At 37.4% G+C, this 22,641-nt stretch overlaps 1 protein-coding gene across 2 annotated transcripts in view; it reads right to left on the bottom strand.

Moving 5' to 3' along the window:
* parpbp (PARP1 binding protein) overlaps window positions 1-22,532 on the bottom strand; it is a 32,005-nt gene extending 9,473 nt beyond the window's left edge. Inside the window, exons 1-7 of one of the 2 annotated variants that reach the window (XM_062066407.1) lie at window positions 22,436-22,532; window positions 18,599-18,753; window positions 18,154-18,381; window positions 18,008-18,088; window positions 15,053-15,226; window positions 14,834-14,988; window positions 8,364-8,547 (exon numbers count right to left, since the gene is read on the bottom strand). In XM_062066407.1, coding sequence (XP_061922391.1) covers window positions 8,364-8,547; window positions 14,834-14,988; window positions 15,053-15,226; window positions 18,008-18,088; window positions 18,154-18,381; window positions 18,599-18,748 — 972 coding nt within the window. In that variant the 5' untranslated portion in view covers window positions 18,749-18,753; window positions 22,436-22,532. Of the gene's footprint in view, window positions 1-8,363; window positions 8,548-14,833; window positions 14,989-15,052; window positions 15,230-18,007; window positions 18,089-18,153; window positions 18,382-18,598; window positions 18,754-22,435 lie in introns of both variants that reach the window. The other variant, XM_062066406.1, reaches the window with a different exon arrangement.
* Between the last annotated feature and the right edge of the window lie 109 nt (window positions 22,533-22,641).

Genomic DNA, 22,641 nt, shown 5'->3' on the forward strand with positions numbered 1-22,641 from the left:
AAGGGGTATAAAAGTATAAAAGGGGTATAAAAGAGTGTAAAAGGGGTATAAAAGAGTGTAAAAGTGGAATAAGGGGTATAAAAGAGTGTAAAAGGGGTATAAGGGGTATAAAAGAGTGTAAAAGGGGTATAAAAGTGTAAAAGGGGTATAAAAGAGTGTAAAAGGGGTATAAGAGTGTAAAAGGGGTATAAAAGTGTAAAAGGGGTATAAAAGAGTGTAAAAGGCGTATAAGGGGTATAAAAGAGTGTAAAAGGGGTATCAAAGAGTGTAAAAAGGATATAAAACAGTGTAAAAGGGGTATTAAAGAGTGTAAAAGGGGTATAAAAGGTATAAAAGAGTGTAAAAGGGGTATAAAAGTATAAAAGGGGTATAAAAGAGTGTAAAAGGGGTATAAAAGAGTGTAAAAGGGGTATAAAAGGTATAAAAGAGTGTAAAAGGGGTATAAAAGAGTGTAAAAGGGGTATAAAAGGTATAAAAGAGTGTAAAAGGGGTATAAAAGTATAAAAGGGGTATAAAAGTATAAAAGGGGTATAAAAGAGTGTAAAAGGGGTATAAAAGAGTGTAAAAGGGGTATAGTGGTATAAAAGAGTGTAAAAGGGGTATAAAAGAGTGTAAAAGGGGTATAAGGGGTATAAAAGAGTGTAAAAGGGGTATAAAAGAGTGTAAAAGGGGTATAAGGGGTATCAACGAGTGTAAAAGGGATATAAAAGAGTGTAAAAGGGGTATAAAAGAGTGTAAAAGGGGTATAAAAGTGTAAAATGGGTATAAAATAGTGTAAAAGGGGTATAAAAGAGTGTAAAAGGGGTATAAAAGAGTGTAAAAGGGGTATAAAAGAGTGAAAACGGGGTATAAAAGTGTGTAAAAGGGGTATACAAGAGTGTAAAAGGGGTATAAAAGAGTGTAAAAGGGGTATAGGGGTATAAAACAGTGCAAAAGGGGTATAAGGGGTATAAAAGTGTAAAAGGGGTATACAAGTGTGTAAAAGGGGTATAGGGGTATAAATGAGTGTAAAAGGGGTATAAAAGTGTGTAAAAGAGTGTAAAAGGGGTATAAAAGAGTGTAAAAGGGGTATAAAAGAGTGTAAAAGGGGTATAAAAAGACTACTTTTTACCAAATTGAACTGCATAAAACAGGAAAGGGGTATAAAAAGATATCCAAGAAATTGAGAATGCCAATCGGCAGTGTTCAAACGCTGATTAAGAAGTGGAAAATGAGGGATTCAGGTAAACCAGCAAAGATTTCAGCCACAACTGCCAGGAAAATTGTTCGAGATGCAAAGAAAAATCCACAAATAACTTCAGCTGAATTACAGGACTCTCTGAAAAATTGTGGTGTGGCTGTTTCAAGATGCACAATAAGGAGGCGCTTGAAGAAAAATGGGCTGCATGGTCAAGTCGCCGGAAGAAAGCCATTTCCGTGCAAATGTCACAAAGTATCCCGCTTACATTACGCCAAACAGCACAGAGACGAGCCTCAAAACTTCTGGAACAAAGTCGTTTGGAGTGATGGCTTTCTTCTGGCGACTCGACCATGCAGCCCATTTTTCTTCAAGTGCCTCCTTATTCTGAAGAATGGCCAATAAATCATAAATTCTCCAAGGGTATGTAAACGTATGAGCACAACTGTATGCATCACACTTTTCGTACGATTTCATATAATATTTTGCCCCGTTCAAATATCACACCTAACAAATTCACCGCATATACAGTACAGGCCAAAAGTTTGGACACACCTTCTCCTCATTCAATGCGTTTTCTTTATTTTCACGACTATTTACATTGTAGATTGTCACATCAAAACTATGAATGAACACATGTGGAGTTATGTACTTCAAAAAAAAAAAAAAAAAAGGTGAAATAACTGAAAACATGTTTTATATTCTAGTTTCTTCAAAATAGCCATCCTGCTTTGCACACTCTTGGCATTCTCTGGATGAGCTTCAAGCACACCTGTGAAGTGAAAACTAGAGATGTCCAATAATGGCTTTTTTGCCGATATCCGATATTGTCCGACTCTTGATTACCGATTCCGATATCAACCGATACCGATATATACAGTCGTGGAATTAACGCATTATTATGCTTAATTTTGTTGTGATGCCCCGACAATCTACAATGTAAATAGTCATGAAAATAAAGAAAACGCATTGAATGAGGAGAAAACCTTTGGCCTGCACTGTAATTCCGAGGAATATAGTGTCCCAACAAATAATCCACGTGTTGGTGATTCAGTCTCTGCATTTTTTAGTATAACTGCAAAACAAAGGGACCAAATCAAGCTGAATGTCAGCACTTTCATAAAGAAGGTGAGAAACACTGTCATTCGAGAAAGAACTCGGCGAAAGTACGAAGGTGACATCCTCTTCCCTGTCTTTGCCAACGAGTGTTTAATCAAAGGTAAAAGTGATGTTAAAAATTCATCTCTTTACAGTACAGGCCAAAAGTTTGGACACCTTCTCATTTCAATGTGATTTCTTTATTTTCATGACTATTTACATTGTCGATTGTCACATCAAAACTATGAATGAACACATGTGGAGTTATGTACTTAACAAAAAAAGGTGAAATGACTGAAAACATGTTTTACATTCTAGTTTCTTCAAAATAGCCACCCTGCTTTGCACACTCTTGGCATTTTCTCCATGAGCTGAAATGGTTTTCACTTCACAGGTGGCATAGTTTTGATGCCTTCAGTGACAATCTACAATGTAAATACCCTATTTTTCGGACTATAAGTCGCAGTTTTTTCCATAGTTTGGCCGGGGGTGCGACTTATACTCAGGAGCGACTTATGTGTGAAATGATTAACACATTAGCGTAAAATATCAAATAATATTATTTAGCTCATTCACGTAAGAGACTAGACGTATAAGATTTCATGGGATTTAGCGATTAGGAGTGACAGATTGTTTGGTAAACGTATAGCATGTTCTATATGTTATAGTTATTTGAATGACTCTTACCATAATATGTTACGTTAAAGGCCTACTGAAAGCCACTACTACCGACCACGCAGTCTGATAGTTTATATATCAATGATGAAATCTTAACATTGCAACACATGCCAATACGGCCGGGTTAACTTATAAAGTGCAATTTTAAATTTCCCGCTAAACTTCCGGTTCGAAACGCCTCTGAGGGTTGACGTATGCGCGTGACGTCAATCATTGAAACGGAAGTATTCGGACACCATTGAAGTCAATACGAAATAGCTCTGTTTTCATCTCATTATTCCACAGTATTCTGGACATCTGTGTTGGTGAATCTGTTGCAATTTGTTCATTGCATTATGGAGAAAGAAGCTGAGCAAGCAAAGAAGAAAGTTGTCGGTGCGAAGTGTCTATTTTGCGAGGGAAGTCAGCAACAACACGTACACAGCCGGCGCTTCTTTGTTTACATTCCCGAAAGATGCAGTCAAGATGGAAGAACTCGGACAACAGAGACTCTTACCAGGAGGACTTTGATTTGGATACACAGTTGCGATAACGTGAGTACACAGCTGCGCTTCCAAACATTTGATCGCTTGCTATAACTAGCTCGAGCTAGTAGCTAGGAGCTAGGAGCTAGCATTAGGATTAATTTGTGGCATATTAAATATAAGCCTGGTTGTGTTGTGGCTAATAGAGTATATATATGTCTTGTGTTTATTTATTGTTGTAGTCATTCCCAGCTGAATATCCGGTCCCACCCGCGCGCTTCCAAACATTTGATTGCTTGCCCGTACGTGCGTGTCATGTACGTAACTTTGATTAAATATATAAGCTTTATGAACCTTGGGTTAGGTGAACGGTTGTTTGGGCTGAGTGAGTGTGTGTGTTATGCAGGTGTTTGAATTGTATTGGCGGGTTATATATACGGGATCCCGTCCATATTACCCGCTCGAGCTATAACTAGCTCGAGCTAGTAGCTAGTAGCTAGGAGCTAGCATAACAAACACCTAGGTGTTTTTATGCGGGATTCATTTGTGGCATATTAAATATAAGCCTGGTTGTGTTGTGGCTAATAGAGTATATATATGTCTTGTGTTTATTTACTGTTGTAGTCATTCCCAGCTGAATATCAGGTCACACCCGGCTCTCACAGCATCTTCAACTCCCCACTAGTCCTTCACTTGCACTTTCCTCATTTAAAAATATGTCATCCTCGCTCAAATTAATGGGGAAATCGTCGCTTTCTCTGTCCGAATCTCTCTCACTTCATGCGGCCATCATTGTAAACAATAGGGAACTTTACGTATATGTTCAATTGACTACGTCACGCTACTTCCGGTAGGGGCAAGCCTTTTTTTATCACATACCAAAAGTTGCGATCTTTATCGTCGTTGTTCTATACTAAATCCTTTCAGCAAAAATATGGCAATATCGCGAAATGATCAAGTATGACACATAGAATAGATCTGCTATCCCCGTTTAAATAAAAAAAAATTCATTTCAGTAGGCCTTTAACATACCAGGCACGTTCTCAGTTGGTTATTTATGCCTCATATAACGTACACTTATTCCAGGCATGTGATTTGACCACAATGAAAAAGACTGAAAACATTTCCGGGGGTCTGGGGGACGAAGGCCCCCAGCCAGCAACGCCCCCCCGAAGCTCCTGGTTTTTCACCAATTTAACATGCTAAAATTAACAAAGACAGCACCATTTGAAGAAAATATTTTAGTGTTTAAAGACATGAAAACATCATTAATAGAACATACATAACCCAATTATCCTAATGAATCACTGTATATGGTTCAGTCCCAACAGTATTTAGTCATTAATATTTACATCTTGTGTTCATTTCACATCCACAGGTGTCACATTGATCAGTGTTATTATCCACAGTTTATTTACAGTATTACCACATTACTTCCGTTCACTTCACACATTAGCTTTCTCGGAGAGCCCTAACATGAGCCTTCCTTGCAAATTTATTTAACAAAATACCAAATGTAAACATTTCATTCTTTTCACCAAAATAGGATATAAATTTATGAAAATAATTAAACATGTTTAGTATTGTTTACTCATATTTGAAAATAGGAAATAATAATAATGTGAGGACACTGACATATTGCATGAAACAAGTGTGAAAATTAGGGATGTCCGATACTGGCTTTTTGCCGATATCCGATATTGTCCAACTCTTTAATTACCGATACCGATATCAACCGATACCGATATCAACCGATATATACAGTCGTGGAATTAACACATTATTATGCCTAATTTGGACAACCAGGTATGGTGAAGATAAGGTACTTTTTAAAAAAATGAATCAAATAAAATAAGATAAATAAATTAAAAACATTTTCTTGAATAAAAAAAGTAAAACAATCTAAAAACAGTTACATAGAAACTAGTAATTAATGAAAATTTGTAAAATTAACTGTTAAAGGTTAGTATTGTTAGTGGACCAGCAGCACGCACAATCATGTGTGCTTACGGACTGTATCCCTTGCAGACTGTATTGATATATATTGATATATAATGTAGGAACCAGAATATTAATAACAGAAAGAAACAACACTTTTGTGTGAATGAGTGTGAATGGGGGAGGGAGGTTTTTTGGGTTGGTGCACTAATTGTAAGTGTGTCTTGTGTTTTTTATGTGGATTTAATAAAAAAAACCAAAAAAAAACAACAAAAAAAAACAAAACGATACTGATAATAAAAAAAACGATACCGATAATTTCCGATATTACATTTTAACGCATTTATCGGCCGATAATATTGGCAGACCGATATTATCGGACATCTCTAGTGAAAATATTTACCTTCAAGATTGTTACACCACTGACAATAGTTTCAACAGACTACATAAGAACTTAATATTACAAAATAGTATTATATGCACATTTATTTCAAATAAATTGTTAACTGGAATCAATAATGCGACTCTTTGAATTTCTGTAATTTCATAATATATTTTCACGTGGCTTTTTATTTTTTAGAAAAACCCATTTATATTTCGCATAGCAATAATTGGTTAATATTTAAAACAAACATGCGTATTTCGCAAGCAAATATTTTTTAGCTTACCTCATTATTAACCCTGTCTGCAACTGAAGTGGGTTGTTTGGGTGGATCTTTCCTCTCCATGTAAACAAAGGATGAAGTCTGTAAGGTTTGCTCACTTTCGGTTGACATCCAAAAGTACAAGCTAGTGAAAAGTTTGTTTTCCTTGCTTCAAGTTGTTTCATATGTTTTTGGCGTTTTGCATGAACTTCCAAAGCCTTGAAACCTCGTGATCCATAGTCAATATTATCATGACACCACGTGCACAAAACCTTTCCGGGACGATCGATTTTCCGAATAAAATCACCGAACAAAGTCGTAACTTACTTCTTCCCAACAGTATCAGTGATTTCCCTTTCCATCCAGTCCCATTGAAACTTATTTTTGACATGTTTATCAATTTCTTTAACTCGTAAAGCGTCCTTTCTCTCGAGAACCGACATCGTTTACATATGGAAAATGGCGGTAATAACCATTATGAATGATGACGTTATTAACGTCATCATTCATAACAGATGTCCTGATTGGTCGATATGTTCCTTGTGACCAATCAACTATGGCGTAATATAAACTACGTCTCGAATCTTGATTTAGGGTCGGAAAAAAAAACGGAAAAACGGGAGATAATTTTTTTTTTCTCCCGAGATGAAAAAAGACGGAATTCCGACTTTAGACGGAAAAATCACATGCCTGCTTATTCAGCCTGTTGTTCACTATTCTTTATTTATTTTAAATTGCCTTTCAAATGTCTATTCTTGGTGTTTGGGTTTTATCGAATACATTTACCCAAAAAATGCCACTTATACTCCAGTGCGACTTATATGTTGTTTTCCTTCTTTATTATGCATTTTCGGCCGGTGCGACTTATACTCCGAAAAAAACGGTAGCCATGAAAATAAAAAAGGCATTGAATGAAAAGGTGTGTCCAAGCTTTTGGCCTGTACTGTATATATTACATTATTTCCTGCATGTAAAACAATCATTCTCTATAAAATTGTAATATTTTTGGGTGTCGAGAACGCACGAACTGGATTGACATTATTTCTTATGTGCAAAACGGCTTTTGTTTTCGTATGATTCGGTCTTTGTCAGACCTTTTTGAACGTGTAGTAGAATTTCTGACCTTTGACCTATATTTCATGTCTGTCAAGAATGTACGCTCATTTAATTTATATTCTATTCTGTGCCATTGAATGAACCGGGTGTGGGACAAAAGTGAATATTAAGTCGTGCCAACCTGTCTACAGAATGTTTTGATTGTTTAAGTATGATTAAGGAATCCAAGGATGTTGCAAAAACAAACATGTCAAAGACCACAAGAGTGACGCACGAGAAAAAACAATGACGCACAAAGAGACAGATAAAAATGGCAGGAGACCGGGACTCGAGAGAGATTGCTTTTTGTGAGTCCTCCGGAGGACGTTTGTGTGTCTGCATGGACAGCTCAATCTGACTTGATAATGGGTAAATCAACTTTTTGTACTAAATTCACTTTTGTTGCTGTTTAAGCTTCGGGCAATCCACTACAAACGGATTACTAAAGAAAATGTAAAAAAATAAATTAATCAATTAAAAAAAAGGGGGTAATGTCTCACGGGCCTTTTGTAGCTTTTGTCCTGGGCCACGTGACGTCAAGTTATTGATCGACCACAACTATTGTCAGTGGCGGGCCGTGCGTTTCTCACCCAGGCCTTCAGTGATTACCTACTTAGTCCGACTTCACCCCTCAAAATACACTAATTTGTGTCACCACATGGACACGGCTGGAGATACTTCACAGAAACACACTTGCACACTACTGGGCACGCCCCTCTTCCTCTGCTTCAACCTGCAGTCCCAGTGATAGTGCCGGTGAGTAACTAACGTTAACTGTTGCCGGTGCATTTCCATACCTGCTCACTTGTAGCTTTTAGGCTAAAATAACGTTGCCTCTTATGTCAACCAGGACTGCAGTAATGTTAGCTAGACTAACGTTACCTAAGCCTAGTCAGTGGCTAACGGTAACGTTAACATTAGCCTTTTTGTATGTGTCTGATAACGTTAACGTCATCTTGTAGCCTACACCACTCCAGAGTTTGCAGGTCTGTCTAATAAATAATACAAATGAATGCAGGATTTTCCCTGCATGTATTTTTCTTAGGTGGCCCACTTAAAGGGGCACTAACAGTCAATATTTATTTATTTTATTCTTAAAAAAATAAGAGTTTTTGTTAAACCAAGTATTGTGTGTTTTTTTCCATATACAACAACCTATCTGGATTCGATAAGAGAATCGATAAGGAGTCGGTTCGATAAGAGGATTCGATAATGGCATCGAAATAGATAATTTCTTAACAAACATCATCCCTAGTGCTTGTACGTTACCCTGGCAGGGCTGATCCCCGTCCCGCCTCCCGGCGAGGTTTCCTTCTGTTCCTGGTTCAGCTCGCAGATCCTAGCCTTTAGCTCGGTCGCAGTCTCCTCGGTCGCAGCGCTCACCGCGTCCCCGCCGGAGCACCCTTTGACCAGCGCCGCCCGGATGGCCGACACCAGCTTGGCCCCGCACACACTAGAAGGAGACAGAATTCTTGTCAACATTTGACATTTTAGGCCTTGTGTTAGAATAATTATGTGCAAGTTATCACACAACTCTTATGCTTAAAGGCCGTTGCTATAGTTATCATCAATTGTGCTGAAGTTGTACTTTTCTATCTGTGCAAAAGGGACAACTAGCAATCTTGGATCGCGAGTCGTCTCGTATTAGTGTTTGTGTCCAGAACATCGAGTACCGTGACGCAGACAAAGCAGAGACAGGGCGATATCATGAGTGTCAGCACATTTCCATTTCTGGATAACCATATATCGTGTCTAACTGGGGCTGCTGAAATTACCCCCCTTCCTTCAGAAGCAGCCTCAGTGATGTAACCAGGTACCACCAAAATAAATAGAGGCGCACATGGGACTGTACCTTAGAGCAGTGGTCCCCAACCACCGGGCCGCGGCCCGGTACTGGTCCGCGGACCGATTGGTACCGGGCCGCATAAGAAATAAGAAAAAAAAATAAAATATATATATATATATATATATATTTGTTTTTGGTTTTTTTTCTTTTTTCATAAAGAAATACAATCATGTGTGCTTACGGACTGTATTCCTGCAGACTGCATTGATCTATATTGATATATAATCTATATATTGTGTTTTTTATGTTGATTTAATAAAAAAAAAAAATATATATATATATATATATATATATATATAATCTATATATTGTGTTTTTTATGTTGATTTAATAAAATAAAAAAAATAAAATTAAATAAATAAATACAAAAAAAATATATTTTTTTATTTTATTAAATCAACATAAAAAACACAATATATAGATTATATATCAATATAGATCAATGCAGTCTGCAGGAATACAGTCCGTAAGCACACATGATTGTATTTCTTTATGAAAAAAGAAAAAAAACAAACAAACAATATATATATATATAGTTTTTTTTTTTTTATGAAAAAAGAAAAAAAAAAAAAACACACAATATATATATATATATATATATATATATATATATATATATATATATATATATATATATAGTTTTTTTTTCTTTTTCTTTTTTCATAAAGAAATACAATCATGTGTGCTTACGGACTGTATTCCTGCAGACTGCATTGATCTATATTGATATATAATCTATATATTGTGTTTTTTATGTTGATTTAATAAAAAATAAAAATAAAAATAAAATAAAAAAATATATATATATATATAATCTATATATTGTGTTTTTTATGTTGATTTAATAAGAAAAATAAATAAATAAATAAATAAAAAAAAAATATATATATATATATTTTTATTTTATTAAATCAACATAAAAAACACAATATATAGATTATATATCAATATAGATCAATGCAGTCTGCAGGGATACAGTCCGTAAGCACACATGATTGTATTTCTTTATGAAAAAAAAAAAAAAAAAAAAACCCCGGTCAATTTTCAAGCATTGACCGGTCCGCAGCTACAAAAAGGTTGGGGACCACTGCCTTAGAGCGTAGGTTGGAACTGTAACTAAGTGTACAGCACAATACGTTTCTCCTCATTGAGACAAAATTAACTCTGTCTCTGCATGATTCCTTGCTTCTTGTCTGTTTAATAGACGTCATCAGTGTTTGAACCTGACACCTTGAAGTTCTCAGTTTCCACCGGGCGCTACGGTTTGGTTGGCCGTGCATTTCCAGCCGGTACCGGCACTGGTAGAGGACGTCAGCCCCGGCGGGATCGAGCAGACAAGAGAATTTTGTGGGAAAACCGAAGAAGGGGCCTCATAGCGGAAGGTGTTTGCTCGAGGAAACACAGTCCTCCCCTGAGAGCCTGAGCACACAGACCGCTGACAGTCGGCCCCGAGTTCATCCCTGCCTCGTGAACCGAGAGCCCCGACGTGTTGTTCCGACTCGCCGGGGCGGGCGAGGCCTCGCGTGATCCGGGGGCTAAATCATTCCCGATAAGCACTGATGCTGCTCGGCACAGGCCGATGTGTTGCAGGTGATTCTCCTCAAATTCAGACCTCAAACGCTTTGATGCATTATCACGGCCAGTTTAGACGGAAGTCGTTAGAGGCCACCTAAGCATTAGCAACAACAGCCACCCACAAACCACCAGAAAACTATCATTGTGTGTGTGTGTGTGTGACGTTCACAAAAATATTGGCCCAACAGGAAGTGGCCTGCACTCACTGAGCATTCCTTTTTTCTTGTCTTATCATATTTAGTCTATTCCAAGTGGTCAGCAGAACGTAAATGACCGCCATAACCACAACACCAGGGAGAGCTCCACTAACCACGTCAAACCCAGATTCCGATCTCACAAAAGATTTTAGCTCATTCTCCTTCTATGCCACATCAGCTACCCTCCGCCCCCCTTTTACTTTTATTATTTTGAGTGTTTTAATATGATTTATAAAATGACATGGGTCAGTTATTGAGGAGTGATCGCATTAACTAACACGTCTTTAGTACGACTTTTAAATTACATGGAGTTTTTGCATAGTATCTTAATTATTGAATGTGTAAGATATTACTTGTGAGAGGAGCGATCGCATTCAATGAAACATCTTTGTTACACACAGAAATGTAGTGACAGGTGGGGGAGCGTTGGTTTTGACTTCTGGATTATTTTGAATTTTTTAATTTTATTTATAATACGGAATGTGTCAGTTATTACTTGTAAGAGGAGCGATCGTATTAATCGACACGTCTTCATACGCACAGGAATGGAGCCGTGGGTGGGTGGTGTGAGTTCTGATTTTTTGATTATTTTTAGTTTTTGCATTTTATATATTTCCACTAGGGAATGTGTCAGTTTTTACTATTGAGAGGAGTGATTGCATTAATCTACACGTCTTTATCATGCCAAGGGATGCAGTAGCGGGCAAATGGAGCGTGCCGTGGGTTTTTATTTTTTTTTATTTTTATTATTTTGAGTGTACTTTTTCCTATGAAATGTCTCAGTTATTACTTGTGAGAGGAGCAATCACATTTATTGAAACACCTGAGCGAGTGTTTTGACTTTTGGATTATTTTGAGTCTTTTAATATGATTTATAAAATTACACGGGTCAGTTATTGAGGACTGATCGCATTAATTAACACGTCTTTTGAATTACATGGAGTTTTTGCATTGTATCTTAATTATAGAATGTGTAAGATATTACTTGTGAGAGGAGCGATCACATCCAATGGAACATCTTTGTTACACACAGAAATGTAGTAACAGGTGGGTGAGCGTTGGTTTTGACTTTTGGATTATTTTGAATTTTTTTATTTTATTTATAATACGGAATCAGTTATTACTTGTAAGAGGAGCGATTGTATTAATCGACACGTCTTCATACGCACAGGAACGGAGCCGTGGGTGGGTGGTGTGAGTTCTGATTTTTTGATTATTTTTTGTTTTTGCATTTTATATATTTCCACTATGGAATGTGTCAGTTTTTACTATTGAGAGGAGTGATCGCATTAATATACACGTCTTTATCATGCCAAGGGATGCAGTCGCGGGCAAATGGAGCGTGCCGTGGGTTTTGATTGGTTTTTTTAATTATTATTTTGAGTGTACTTTTTCCTATGAAATGTCTGTTATTACTTGTGAGAGGAGCAATCACATTTATTGAAACACCTGAGCGAGTGTTTTGACTTTTGGATTATTTTGAGTCTTTTAATATGATTTATAAAATTACACGGGTCAGTTATTGAGGACTGATCGCATTAATTAACACGTCTTTTGAATTACATGGAGTTTTTGCATTGTATCTTAATTATAGAATGTGTAAGATATTACTTGTGAGAGGAGCGATCGCATCCAATGGAACATCTTTGTTACACACAGAAATGTAGTGACAGGTGGGTGAGCGTTGGTTTTGACTTTTGGATAATTTTGAATTGTTTTATTTTATTTATAATACGGAATGTGTCAGTTATTACTTGTAAGAGGAGCGATCGTATTAATCGACACGTCTTCATACGCACAGGAACGGAGCCGTGGGTGGGTGGTGTGAGTTCTGATTTTTGGATTATTTTTAGTTTTTGCATTTCATATATTTCCACTACGGAATGTGTCAGTTTTTACTATTGAGAGGAGTGATCGCATTAATCTACACGTCTTTATCATGCCTAGGGATGCAGTAGCGGGCAAATGGAGCGTGCCGTGGGTTTTGATTTTTTTTTTTATTATTATTTTGAGTGTACTTTTTCCTATGAAATGTCTCAGTTATTACACGGGTCAGTTATTGAGGACTGATCGCATTAATTAACACGTCTTTCGAATTACATGGAGTTTTTGCATTGTGTCTTAATTATAGAAAGTGTAAGATATTACTTGTGAGAGGAGCGATTGCATCCAATGGAACATCTTTGTTACACACAGAAATGTAGTGACAGGTGGGGGAGCGTTGGTTTTGACTTTTGGATTATTTTGAATTTTTTTATTTTATTTATAATACGGAATCAGTTATTACTTGTAAGAGGAGCGATCGTATTAATCGACACGTCTTCATACGCACAGGAACGGAGCCGTGGGTGGGTGGTGTGAGTTCTGATTTTTTGATTATTTTTAGTTTTTGCATTTCATATATTTCCACTAGGGAATGTGTCAGTTTTTACTATTGAGAGGAGTGATCGCATTAATCTACACGTCTTTATCATGCCAAGGGATGCAGTAGCGGGCAAATGGAGCGTGCCGTGGGTTTTGATTTTTTTTTTTTTTTATTATTTTGAGTGTACTTTTTCCTATGAAATGTCTCAGTTATTACTTGTGAGAGGAGCAATCACATTTATTGAAACACCTGAGCGAGTGTTTTGACTTTTGGATTATTTTGAGTCTTTTAATATGATTTATAAAATGACACGGGTCAGTTATTGAGGACTGATCGCATTAATTAACACGTCTTTTGAATTACATGGAGTTTTTGTATAGTATCTTAATTATAGAATGTGTAAGATATTACTTGTGAGAGGAGCGATCACATTCAATGAAACATCTTTGTTACACACAGAAATGTAGTGACAGGTGGGTGAGCATTGGTTTTGACTTTTGGATTGTTTTGAATGTTTTTAGTTTATTTATAATACGGAATGTGTCAGTTATTACTTGTAAGAGGAGCGATCGTATTAATCGACACGCCTTCATACGCACAGGAACGAAGCCGTGGGTGGGTGGTGTGAGTTCTGATTTTTGGATTATTTTGAGTCTCCCGGCTGGCCTGGGAATGCCTCGGGATCCCCCGGGAAGAGCTGGACGAAGTGGCTGGGGAGAGGAAAGTCTGGGCTTCCCTGCTTAGGCTGCTGCCCCCGCGACCCGACCTCGGATAAGCGGAAGAAGATGGATGGATATATTTCCACTACGGAATGTGTCAGTTTTTACTATTGAGAGGAGTGATCGCATTAATTTACACGTCTTTATTATGCCGAGGGATGCAGTCGCGCGCAAATGGAGCGTGCTGTGACTTTTGGATTAAATGTAAAAAGTAAACAAGGTCAGTGTTTCCCACACATTCATTTATTTGTGGCGGCCCGCCACGAAAGAATTACGTCCGCCACAAATTAAAAAAATATATATATATATTTTTTTTGTCCTTTCCAGCTTCTCAGGCAAATCATATAGTTGACGTAGATGCCCATATAGGCTGTTCAGATTTACTTTACAAAAGAGAAGTGTAGGATACTTCTCTTGTTGCCTTATTTGTGTTTGACCACTACTGTTTTCTGTTTATTTGTTACTGACTGTGGCAGGACACCTCTGCCTCTGTTCCACTTTATGTTGCTGGTAAATAATATGGTTGTAGTAGTAGGCTAAAGTGAAATTATTTAGTATGCACTAATTAAAGGGGCAGAGCTTTAAGAGACATTTTAGCTTTTATATTTTATAAGATATATTTTTTGTAAGAACCACAATTAATAAATATAATTCAGTGAATAACTTATTGTTCAAATCTGTATATAAATATGTACATAAAGTGTTGTAATTTTATTGTAAAATGGATGGATGGATGGATGGACGTTTAAAACAAAACTGTTATTATTAATTAGTAAGTATACATTTGTTGAGCCTTTTTAGAGAAAATCATATCATTGTAGTAAATTATGCAAATAACTTGATGTCATGGTGACCACGCCCATAGCCACGCCCCCACCGCCACAGGCATCTTGGCAGTTTATGGGAAACACTGAAGGTACATAAAGTAAATTGCATTAATCCTCCACGTGGAAATGTTTTGAAAGCTAAAATAGAACCAAATGAATTCCTTCCGAGTTCCCCCAGCATGTTCACGCGTCTGTGACTGCAAGGCGCACCTCGGGTCAGGCGTCTCCCCCAGGATCTCCTCCAGGTCGTCCAGGAACTGCACAAAGCTGGACAGGCCCTTGACGTGCTTCCTCAGCGGGTCCGTCTCGGCCGGAGCGTAGCCCTTCCCGCCGAGCTGGATGGCCCTCACGAAAGACGTCAGCGCCTGCCAAAGCCAGGCGGTCAAAGTCACCTTTGCTGGGTCAACCTTTCCCCCGTCAGCGTCTTACCAAAAAGAGGGACGTGCTGCTGCTCCGCGCCGCGTGTTTCACGTCCGTGAAGGTCCGGCGGCCCAGTGAGCGGCTGGGAACGTCGAGCGTGAGCGCCAAGGCCAGGTCGTTCTTGGTGTTGACGAGCAAGCTCAGGTAGGAGCAGAAGACTCTTCTAACTGCCGCTTTGATGACCTGCTGTGGAGACGCCATGCTCAGAGGTGCTTCTTGAGAGGATGGAGATGCTTAGCACTAGAGATGTCCGATAATATCGGACATTATCGGCCGATAAATGCTTTAAAATGTAATATCGGAAATTATCGGTATCAAAAAGTAAAATGTATGCCTTTTTAAAACGCCGCTGTGTACACGGACGTAGGGAGAAGTACAGAGCGCCAATAAACCTTAAAGGCACTGCCTTTGCGTGACGGCCCAGTCACATAATATCTACGGCTTTTCACACACACAAGTCATACTTGGTCAACAGCCATACAGGTCACACTGAGGGTGGGCGTATAAACAACTTTAACACTGTTACAAATATGCGCCACACTGTGAACCCACACCAAACAAGAATGACAAACACATTTCGGGAGAACATCCGCACCGTAACACAACATAAACACAACAGAACAAGAGCCCAACTTTGAAGCAATGGATGGAAACAACAATGGACATATATAAAATGGAGAAGATAACTGCCTTTATTAATTATGAATTGGAGAAATTTACTTCATACTGGGAAAACTGGGTCAATTATGTCACGCCCCATAAGCCTGACTTGAATTTTTTGAATTAGTGATTGTACTGCTTAGAATTTTTTTTTTTAAATTACTCCCTATACATGTGTATATATATATATATATATATATATATATGTATATATATATATATATATATATATATATATATATATATATATATATATATATATATATATATATATATATGTCTTAATTAGATTATCCAAACAAATAGTGCTCGATACCGTGGTAGAGCGTAATATGTATGTGTGGTCTTGTGAATAGTCTTGTGATTTTTTCCCACACATACATACATATAGATACATACATATACACACACACACACACACACACATACATACATACATACATACATACATACATACATACATACATACATACATACATACATACATACATACATACATACATACATACATACATACATACATACATACATATATATATATGTCTTAATTAGATTATCCAAACAAATAGTGCTCGATACCGTGGTAGAGCGTAATATGTATGTGTGGTCTTGTGAATAGTCTTGTGATTTTTTCCCACACATACATACATATAGATACATACATATACACACACACACACACACACACACACACACACATACATACATACATACATACATACATACATACATACATACATACATACATACATACATACATACATATATATATATATATATATATATATATATTTTCAATATCAATTCTTGGGGTCACATTTCGATTCAAAATCGATTTTTTTTCAATCCAACACGATTCTCGATTTAAAAACAATTTTTTTCCCCGATTCAAAAGGATCGTCTATTCATTCAATACATAGATTTCAGCAGGATCTACCCCAGTCTGCTGACATGCAAGCAGAGTAGTAGATTTTTGTAAAAACTTTTATAATTGTAAAGGACAATGTCTTATCAACTGATTTCAATAATGTACATTTGTTTTAACTATTAAATGAACCAAAAATATGACTTATTTTATCTTTGTGAAAATATTGGACACAGTGTGTTGTCAAGCTTATGAGATGCGATGCAAGTGTAAGCCACTGTGACACTATTGTTCTTTTTTTTTTTTATAAATGTCTAATAATAATGTCAATGAGGGATTTTTAATCACTGCTATGTTGAAATTGTAACTAATATTGATACTGTTGTAGATAATATTCATTTTTGTTTCACTACTTTTGGTTTGTTCTGTGTCGTGTTTGTGTCTCCTCTCAATTGCTCTGTTTATTGCAGTTCTGAGTGTTGCTGGGTCGGGTTTGGTTTTGGAATTGGATTGCATTGTTATGGTATTGCTGTGTATTGTTTTGTTGGATTTATTAATTTAAATAAAAAAAAAAAAAAAAAAGATTTTTTAAAAATGAGAATCAATTCTGAATTAGCACAACGTGAGAATCGCGATTTGAAATCGAATCGATTTTTTTTCTCACACCCCTAATATATATATATATATATATATATATATATATATATATATATATATATATATATATATATATATATATATATATATATTTTCTGATTATTATTATTAATGTATTATTATTTATTTTTTGTTCATTTAATTGATGTATTTTTAGATAGTACTTAGTTTTTTGCTGTTCTTTTCTTTTTTTGCGGGGTGGGGGGGTGGGTGGTATGGGTGGGATATAAACAAAAAAAAATATTTTGACATTTAGGGCAGACAACAAATATATGAAGTATATGAATATGATGTAATGGATAGGAACGTCTGATGCTGGATGTCAATAAAAAATAAAATGGAAAAAAAAAACCCACACCAAACAAGAATGACAAACACATTTTGGGAGAACATCCGTACCGTAACACAACATAAACACAACAGAACAAATACCCAGAACCCTTTGCAGCACTAACTCTTCCGATACGCTACAATATACACCCTAACCCTATTCCAAGCTGCTGTTTTGAGGCATGTTTAAAAAAATAATGCACTTTGTGACTTTTATAATAAATATGGCAGTGCCATGTTGGCATTTTTTTTCCATAACTTGAGTTGATTTATTTTGGAAAACCTTGTTACATTGTTTAATGCATCCAGCGGGGCATCACAACAAAATTAGGCATAATAATGTGTTAATTCCACGACTGTATATATCGTATCGGTTGATACCGGAATCGGTAATTAAGAGTTGGACAATATCGGCAAAAAAGCCATTATCTGACATCTCTACTCAGCACTACCTGTGAGCTAGATGGTGTTGATGGGAAAGACGAGGCAGGACCGTCTGTGGCGTTGCCTGATAAGAACTCAAATAGCTGGACCTTGGCAAAAAAAAGGGATTGATGAGTAGATTGTGAAAGATCTTCATCGGTGATGAACTACTCACAGGGCTCACGAGCTCCTCAGAGTCCCCTCTCAGCTCTTTGTACGCGGAGTGGATGTCCACCAGATCCACCGTGTTGGAGCTCGTCAGGAAGCCCTCGTACGCCTCCAGGATGAGATCATAGTTCTCCAAGCGTGGAGCCCCGGGGGGCCGCAGGTGAAGCTTGTGCAGCAGTAAGTGTTTCCACGCCAGCAGGACGTTGCTGAGAGCCACCTTGAACTCCCCACTTAGCTGTCACGGGGAGGAGAGAAAACAGCGAGCCGCCGTCTGGAATCAATCAGGCCACTTTTTATTCCGCTCCCGAAACGCCAGCTTTGTGTGGTAATGTCATCAGTTATGAGCGCGATGACAGGCAGCTCGAGGCTTCGAGTCATGACAATTTGCAGAGAGGGGGCTACTCGCCTTGCCTTCATGCAAGTCAAATTGAAGGTTCGACGCAATGAATCACCTGCTTGCTCACGTCAGCCATGGCCAGCTGCAGCACCATCAGCATGGCGTCAGCGCCGTGAACCGTGGTCCGCTCAGACCGCTTCAGCCGAGGACACGCTCGTCTGAAGGTCCTCACCATCTGCGCCAACGCGTCGACTACAGCGCGCATCGTTCCTTAAAACATTTACAAATATGTATATTGTTAAAGATAACTGCATTATAACAAACGGGCAAATAAAAGGGCACATAAGATTGGTGTGTTACAATGCACTGCGAGGGGTGTGTGGTACTGCAAATTTTGGTGCACCATGTACAAAACCTAAAACCAATGAAGTTGTCATGTTGTGTAAATGGCAAATAAAAACAGAATACAATGATTTGCAAATCCTTTTCAACTTATATTCAATTGAATAGACTGCAAAGACAAGGTAAACTTTGTTATTTTTTGCAAATATTAGCTCATTTGAAATTTGATGCCTGCAACATGTTTCAAAAAAGCTGGCACAAGAGCAAAAAAGACAGAGAGTTGAGGAATGCTCATTATTTTGAAAATCCCACAGATGAACAGGCTACTTAGGAACAGGTGGGTGCCATGATTGGGTATAAAAGCAGCTTCCATGAAATGCTCAGTCGTTCACAAACAAGGACGGGGCGAGGGTCACCACTTTGTCAACAAATGCCTGGGCAAATTGTTTAAGAACATTTCTCAACCAGCTATTGCAAGGAATTTAGGGATTTCACCATCTACGCTCCGTGATATCATCAAAAGGTTCAGAGAATCTGGAGAAATCACTGCACGTAAGCAGCAAGGCTGAAATCCAACATTGAATGCCCGTGACCTTCGATCCCTCAGGCGGTACTCCATCAAAAACCGACATCAGTGTGTAAAGGATATCACCACATGGGCTCAGGAACACTTCAGAAAACCACTGTCAGTAACTACAGTTGGTCGCTACATCTGTAAGTGCAGGTTAAAACTCTACTATGCAAAGCCAAAGCCATTTATCAACAACACCCAGAAACACTGCTGGCTTCGCTGGGCCCGAGCTCATCTAAGATGGACTGATGCAAAGTGGGAAAAGGGTTCTGTGGTCTGACGAGTCCACATTTCCCAAATTGTTTTTGGAAACTGTGGACATCATGTCTTCCGGACCAAAGAGGAAAGGAACCATCCGGATTGTTCTAGGCGCAAAGTGTAAAAGCCAGCATCTGTGATGGTATGGGAGTGTATTAGTGCCCAAGACATGGGTAACTTACACATCTGTGAAGGCACGAGTAATGCTGAAAGGTACATACAGGTTTTGGAGCAACATATGTTGCCATCCAAGCAACGTCTTTTTCATGGACGCCCCTGCTTATTTCAGCAAGACAATGCCAAGCCACGTGTTAGAACAGCGTGGCTTCATAGTAAAAGAGAGCGGGTACTAGACTGGCCTGCCTGTAGTCCAGACCTGTCTCCCATTGAAAATGTGTGGTGCATTATGAAGCCTAATATAGCACAACGGAGACCCCCGGACTGTTAAACAACTTAAGCTGTACATCAAGCAAGAATGGGAAAGAATTCCACTTCAAAAATGTGTCTCCTCAGTTCCCAAACGTTTACTGAGTGTTGTAAAAAGGAAAGGCCATGTAACTTTTTTTGAAATGTGTTGCTGCCATTAAATTCCAAGTTAATGATTATTTGCAAAAAAAATGTTTCTCAGTGTGAACATGAAATATCTTGTCTTTGCAGTCTATTCAATTGAATATAAGTTGAAAAGGATTTGCAAATCATTGTATTCTGTTTTTATTTACCATTTACACAACGTGACAACTTCACTGGTTATGGGTTTTGTACATTCAGGTCCAGTGTTAATCATTGAATGTCTATGAATGTTCTCATTCATCCAGGTCAGAGATGTCAAAGTCAAGGCCCCGGGGCCACATCTGGCCCGCGACATCATTTTATCTGGCCCGCAAACACCTGGAAATGATGTGTGTCAATAAAGTACTCCATATTTTTCATTTTGACAGAAAAAATATATGTACTGCTTGAAATTGCATACCTTTTAAACTTTAATAGTATTCATTATTGCAACAAATTTTACAGTGTATTACCATACTTTCCAAAAATGTTATGTCTAAATATAAATAAATACTTAAATATCTGCTTGACTTATGATTTTACAGCAAACTACCGTATTTTTCGGAGTATAAGTCGCTCCGGAGTATAAGTCGCACCGGCCGAAAATGCATAATAAAGAAGGGAAAAAACATATATAAGTCGCACTGGAGTATAAGTCGCATTTTTTGGGGAAATGTATTTGATAAAAGCCAACAGCAAGAATAGTCATTTGAAATGCAATTTAAAATAAATAAAGAATAGTGAACAACAGGCTGAATAAGTGTACGTTATATGAGGCATAAATAACCAACTGAGAACGTGCCTGGTATGTTAACGTAACACATTATGGTAAGAGTCATTCAAATAACTATAACATATAGAACATGCTATACGTTTACCAAACAATCTGTCACTCCTAATCGCTAAATCCCATGAAATCTTACACGTCTAGTCTCTTACGTGAATGAGCTAAATAACATTATTTGATATTTTACGCTAATGTGTTAATAATTTAACACATAAGTCGCTCCTGAGTATAAGTCGCACCCCCGGCCAAACTATGAAAAAAACTGTGACTTATAGTCTGAAAAATACGGTACCCATCAAATTAATAAAAATGGGGGGGGGGGGGGGGGGTGTAATTTTGTATTATTTTTATTTTATTTTTTTCATAAAGAAATACAATTATGTGTGCTTACGGACTGTATCCCTGCAGACTGTATTGATCTATATTGATATATAATGTATATATTGTGTTTTTTATGTTGATTTAATAAAAATAAAATACTTTTTTTTTTTGTTTCTTGTGCGGCCCGGTACCAATCGGTGGTTGGGGACCACTGCTTTACAGCATATTACTGTAAATTGCAAAAAACTACCATTTTTTGGCGTTAAAATTCTGTTCACTGAGCTGCCATATTTTTACAGTTAAATCTTGGTTTTAACGGTGTATTAATGTAAATGGAAAGACGGTATATTTGTTTTTTTACGGTAGAAAAACTGGCAGCTAAATTGCCAGAATAAGAACAGAACTTGTACTGCAATTAAACTGCCAGATTTTTCTGTAAAAAAACCCCCCAAAAAACAGTGGTACTGTTTTTCCAATTACCGTAAAATATTGTAAAAAAAACACTTTATTTTACAGTAAAATTAATAAATGTAAAGTTTTACTGTAAAATCGACAGTCTACTTAAAACAATGTATATAATTAATAATGAAATTCATACATTATTCACTGTTACAAGCGGCCCTCTGATGGCAGCCATAACTGCCATGTGGCCCTCAACGTGGACCCCGACTTAAACAAGTTGAAAAACTTATCCGGGTGTTACCATTTAGTGGTCAATTGTACGGAATATGTACTGTACTGTGCAATCTACTAATAAAAGTTTCAATCAATCAATCAAAGAAGATGTTTCACAGCTCATCCAAGTAGGCTTCATCAGTTAATGATACCACTTGAATGATATTGTGATTTTGCACTGAATTTTTTGCTCAAGATTAAGATTAGAACAGTTTAGGAACAAATATAAAAACAAATGTCTGAGACAAGAAAACTGAAAAACAAATAAATATCATAATATCGTCAGTATCGACACAATGGCTGTTTGGATCGCTCTACACACACACAATGTTCTGCGTTTTAAAGTTTAAAACAACGTCCACGCTAAAAGCACGCATTTTAATCAAAAAGCTAACCAGATAACTAGGTTTATAGATAAAGTAACTGTTAATGGAATGCCGCACACAAACCTGTCGTTTTGTTCGCAATCCAAAACCCCAAACGACGTGCTTAAATGGCAACGCAGCTGTTTTGAAATTTGAAATGACCGATGACGTCACCAGGAGCGTACCAATCATCTTGTAGTAGATAGAAGCCCAGTTAAAACATGTTTCTTGTCTAACACATATACGACGCATTGTGCGCATTAAAACATATTAAACATAATTCAACCCCG

The sequence above is a fragment of the Entelurus aequoreus genome, linkage group LG12, assembly GCF_033978785.1.
Source record: "Entelurus aequoreus isolate RoL-2023_Sb linkage group LG12, RoL_Eaeq_v1.1, whole genome shotgun sequence".
Taxonomy (NCBI): domain Eukaryota; kingdom Metazoa; phylum Chordata; class Actinopteri; order Syngnathiformes; family Syngnathidae; genus Entelurus; species Entelurus aequoreus.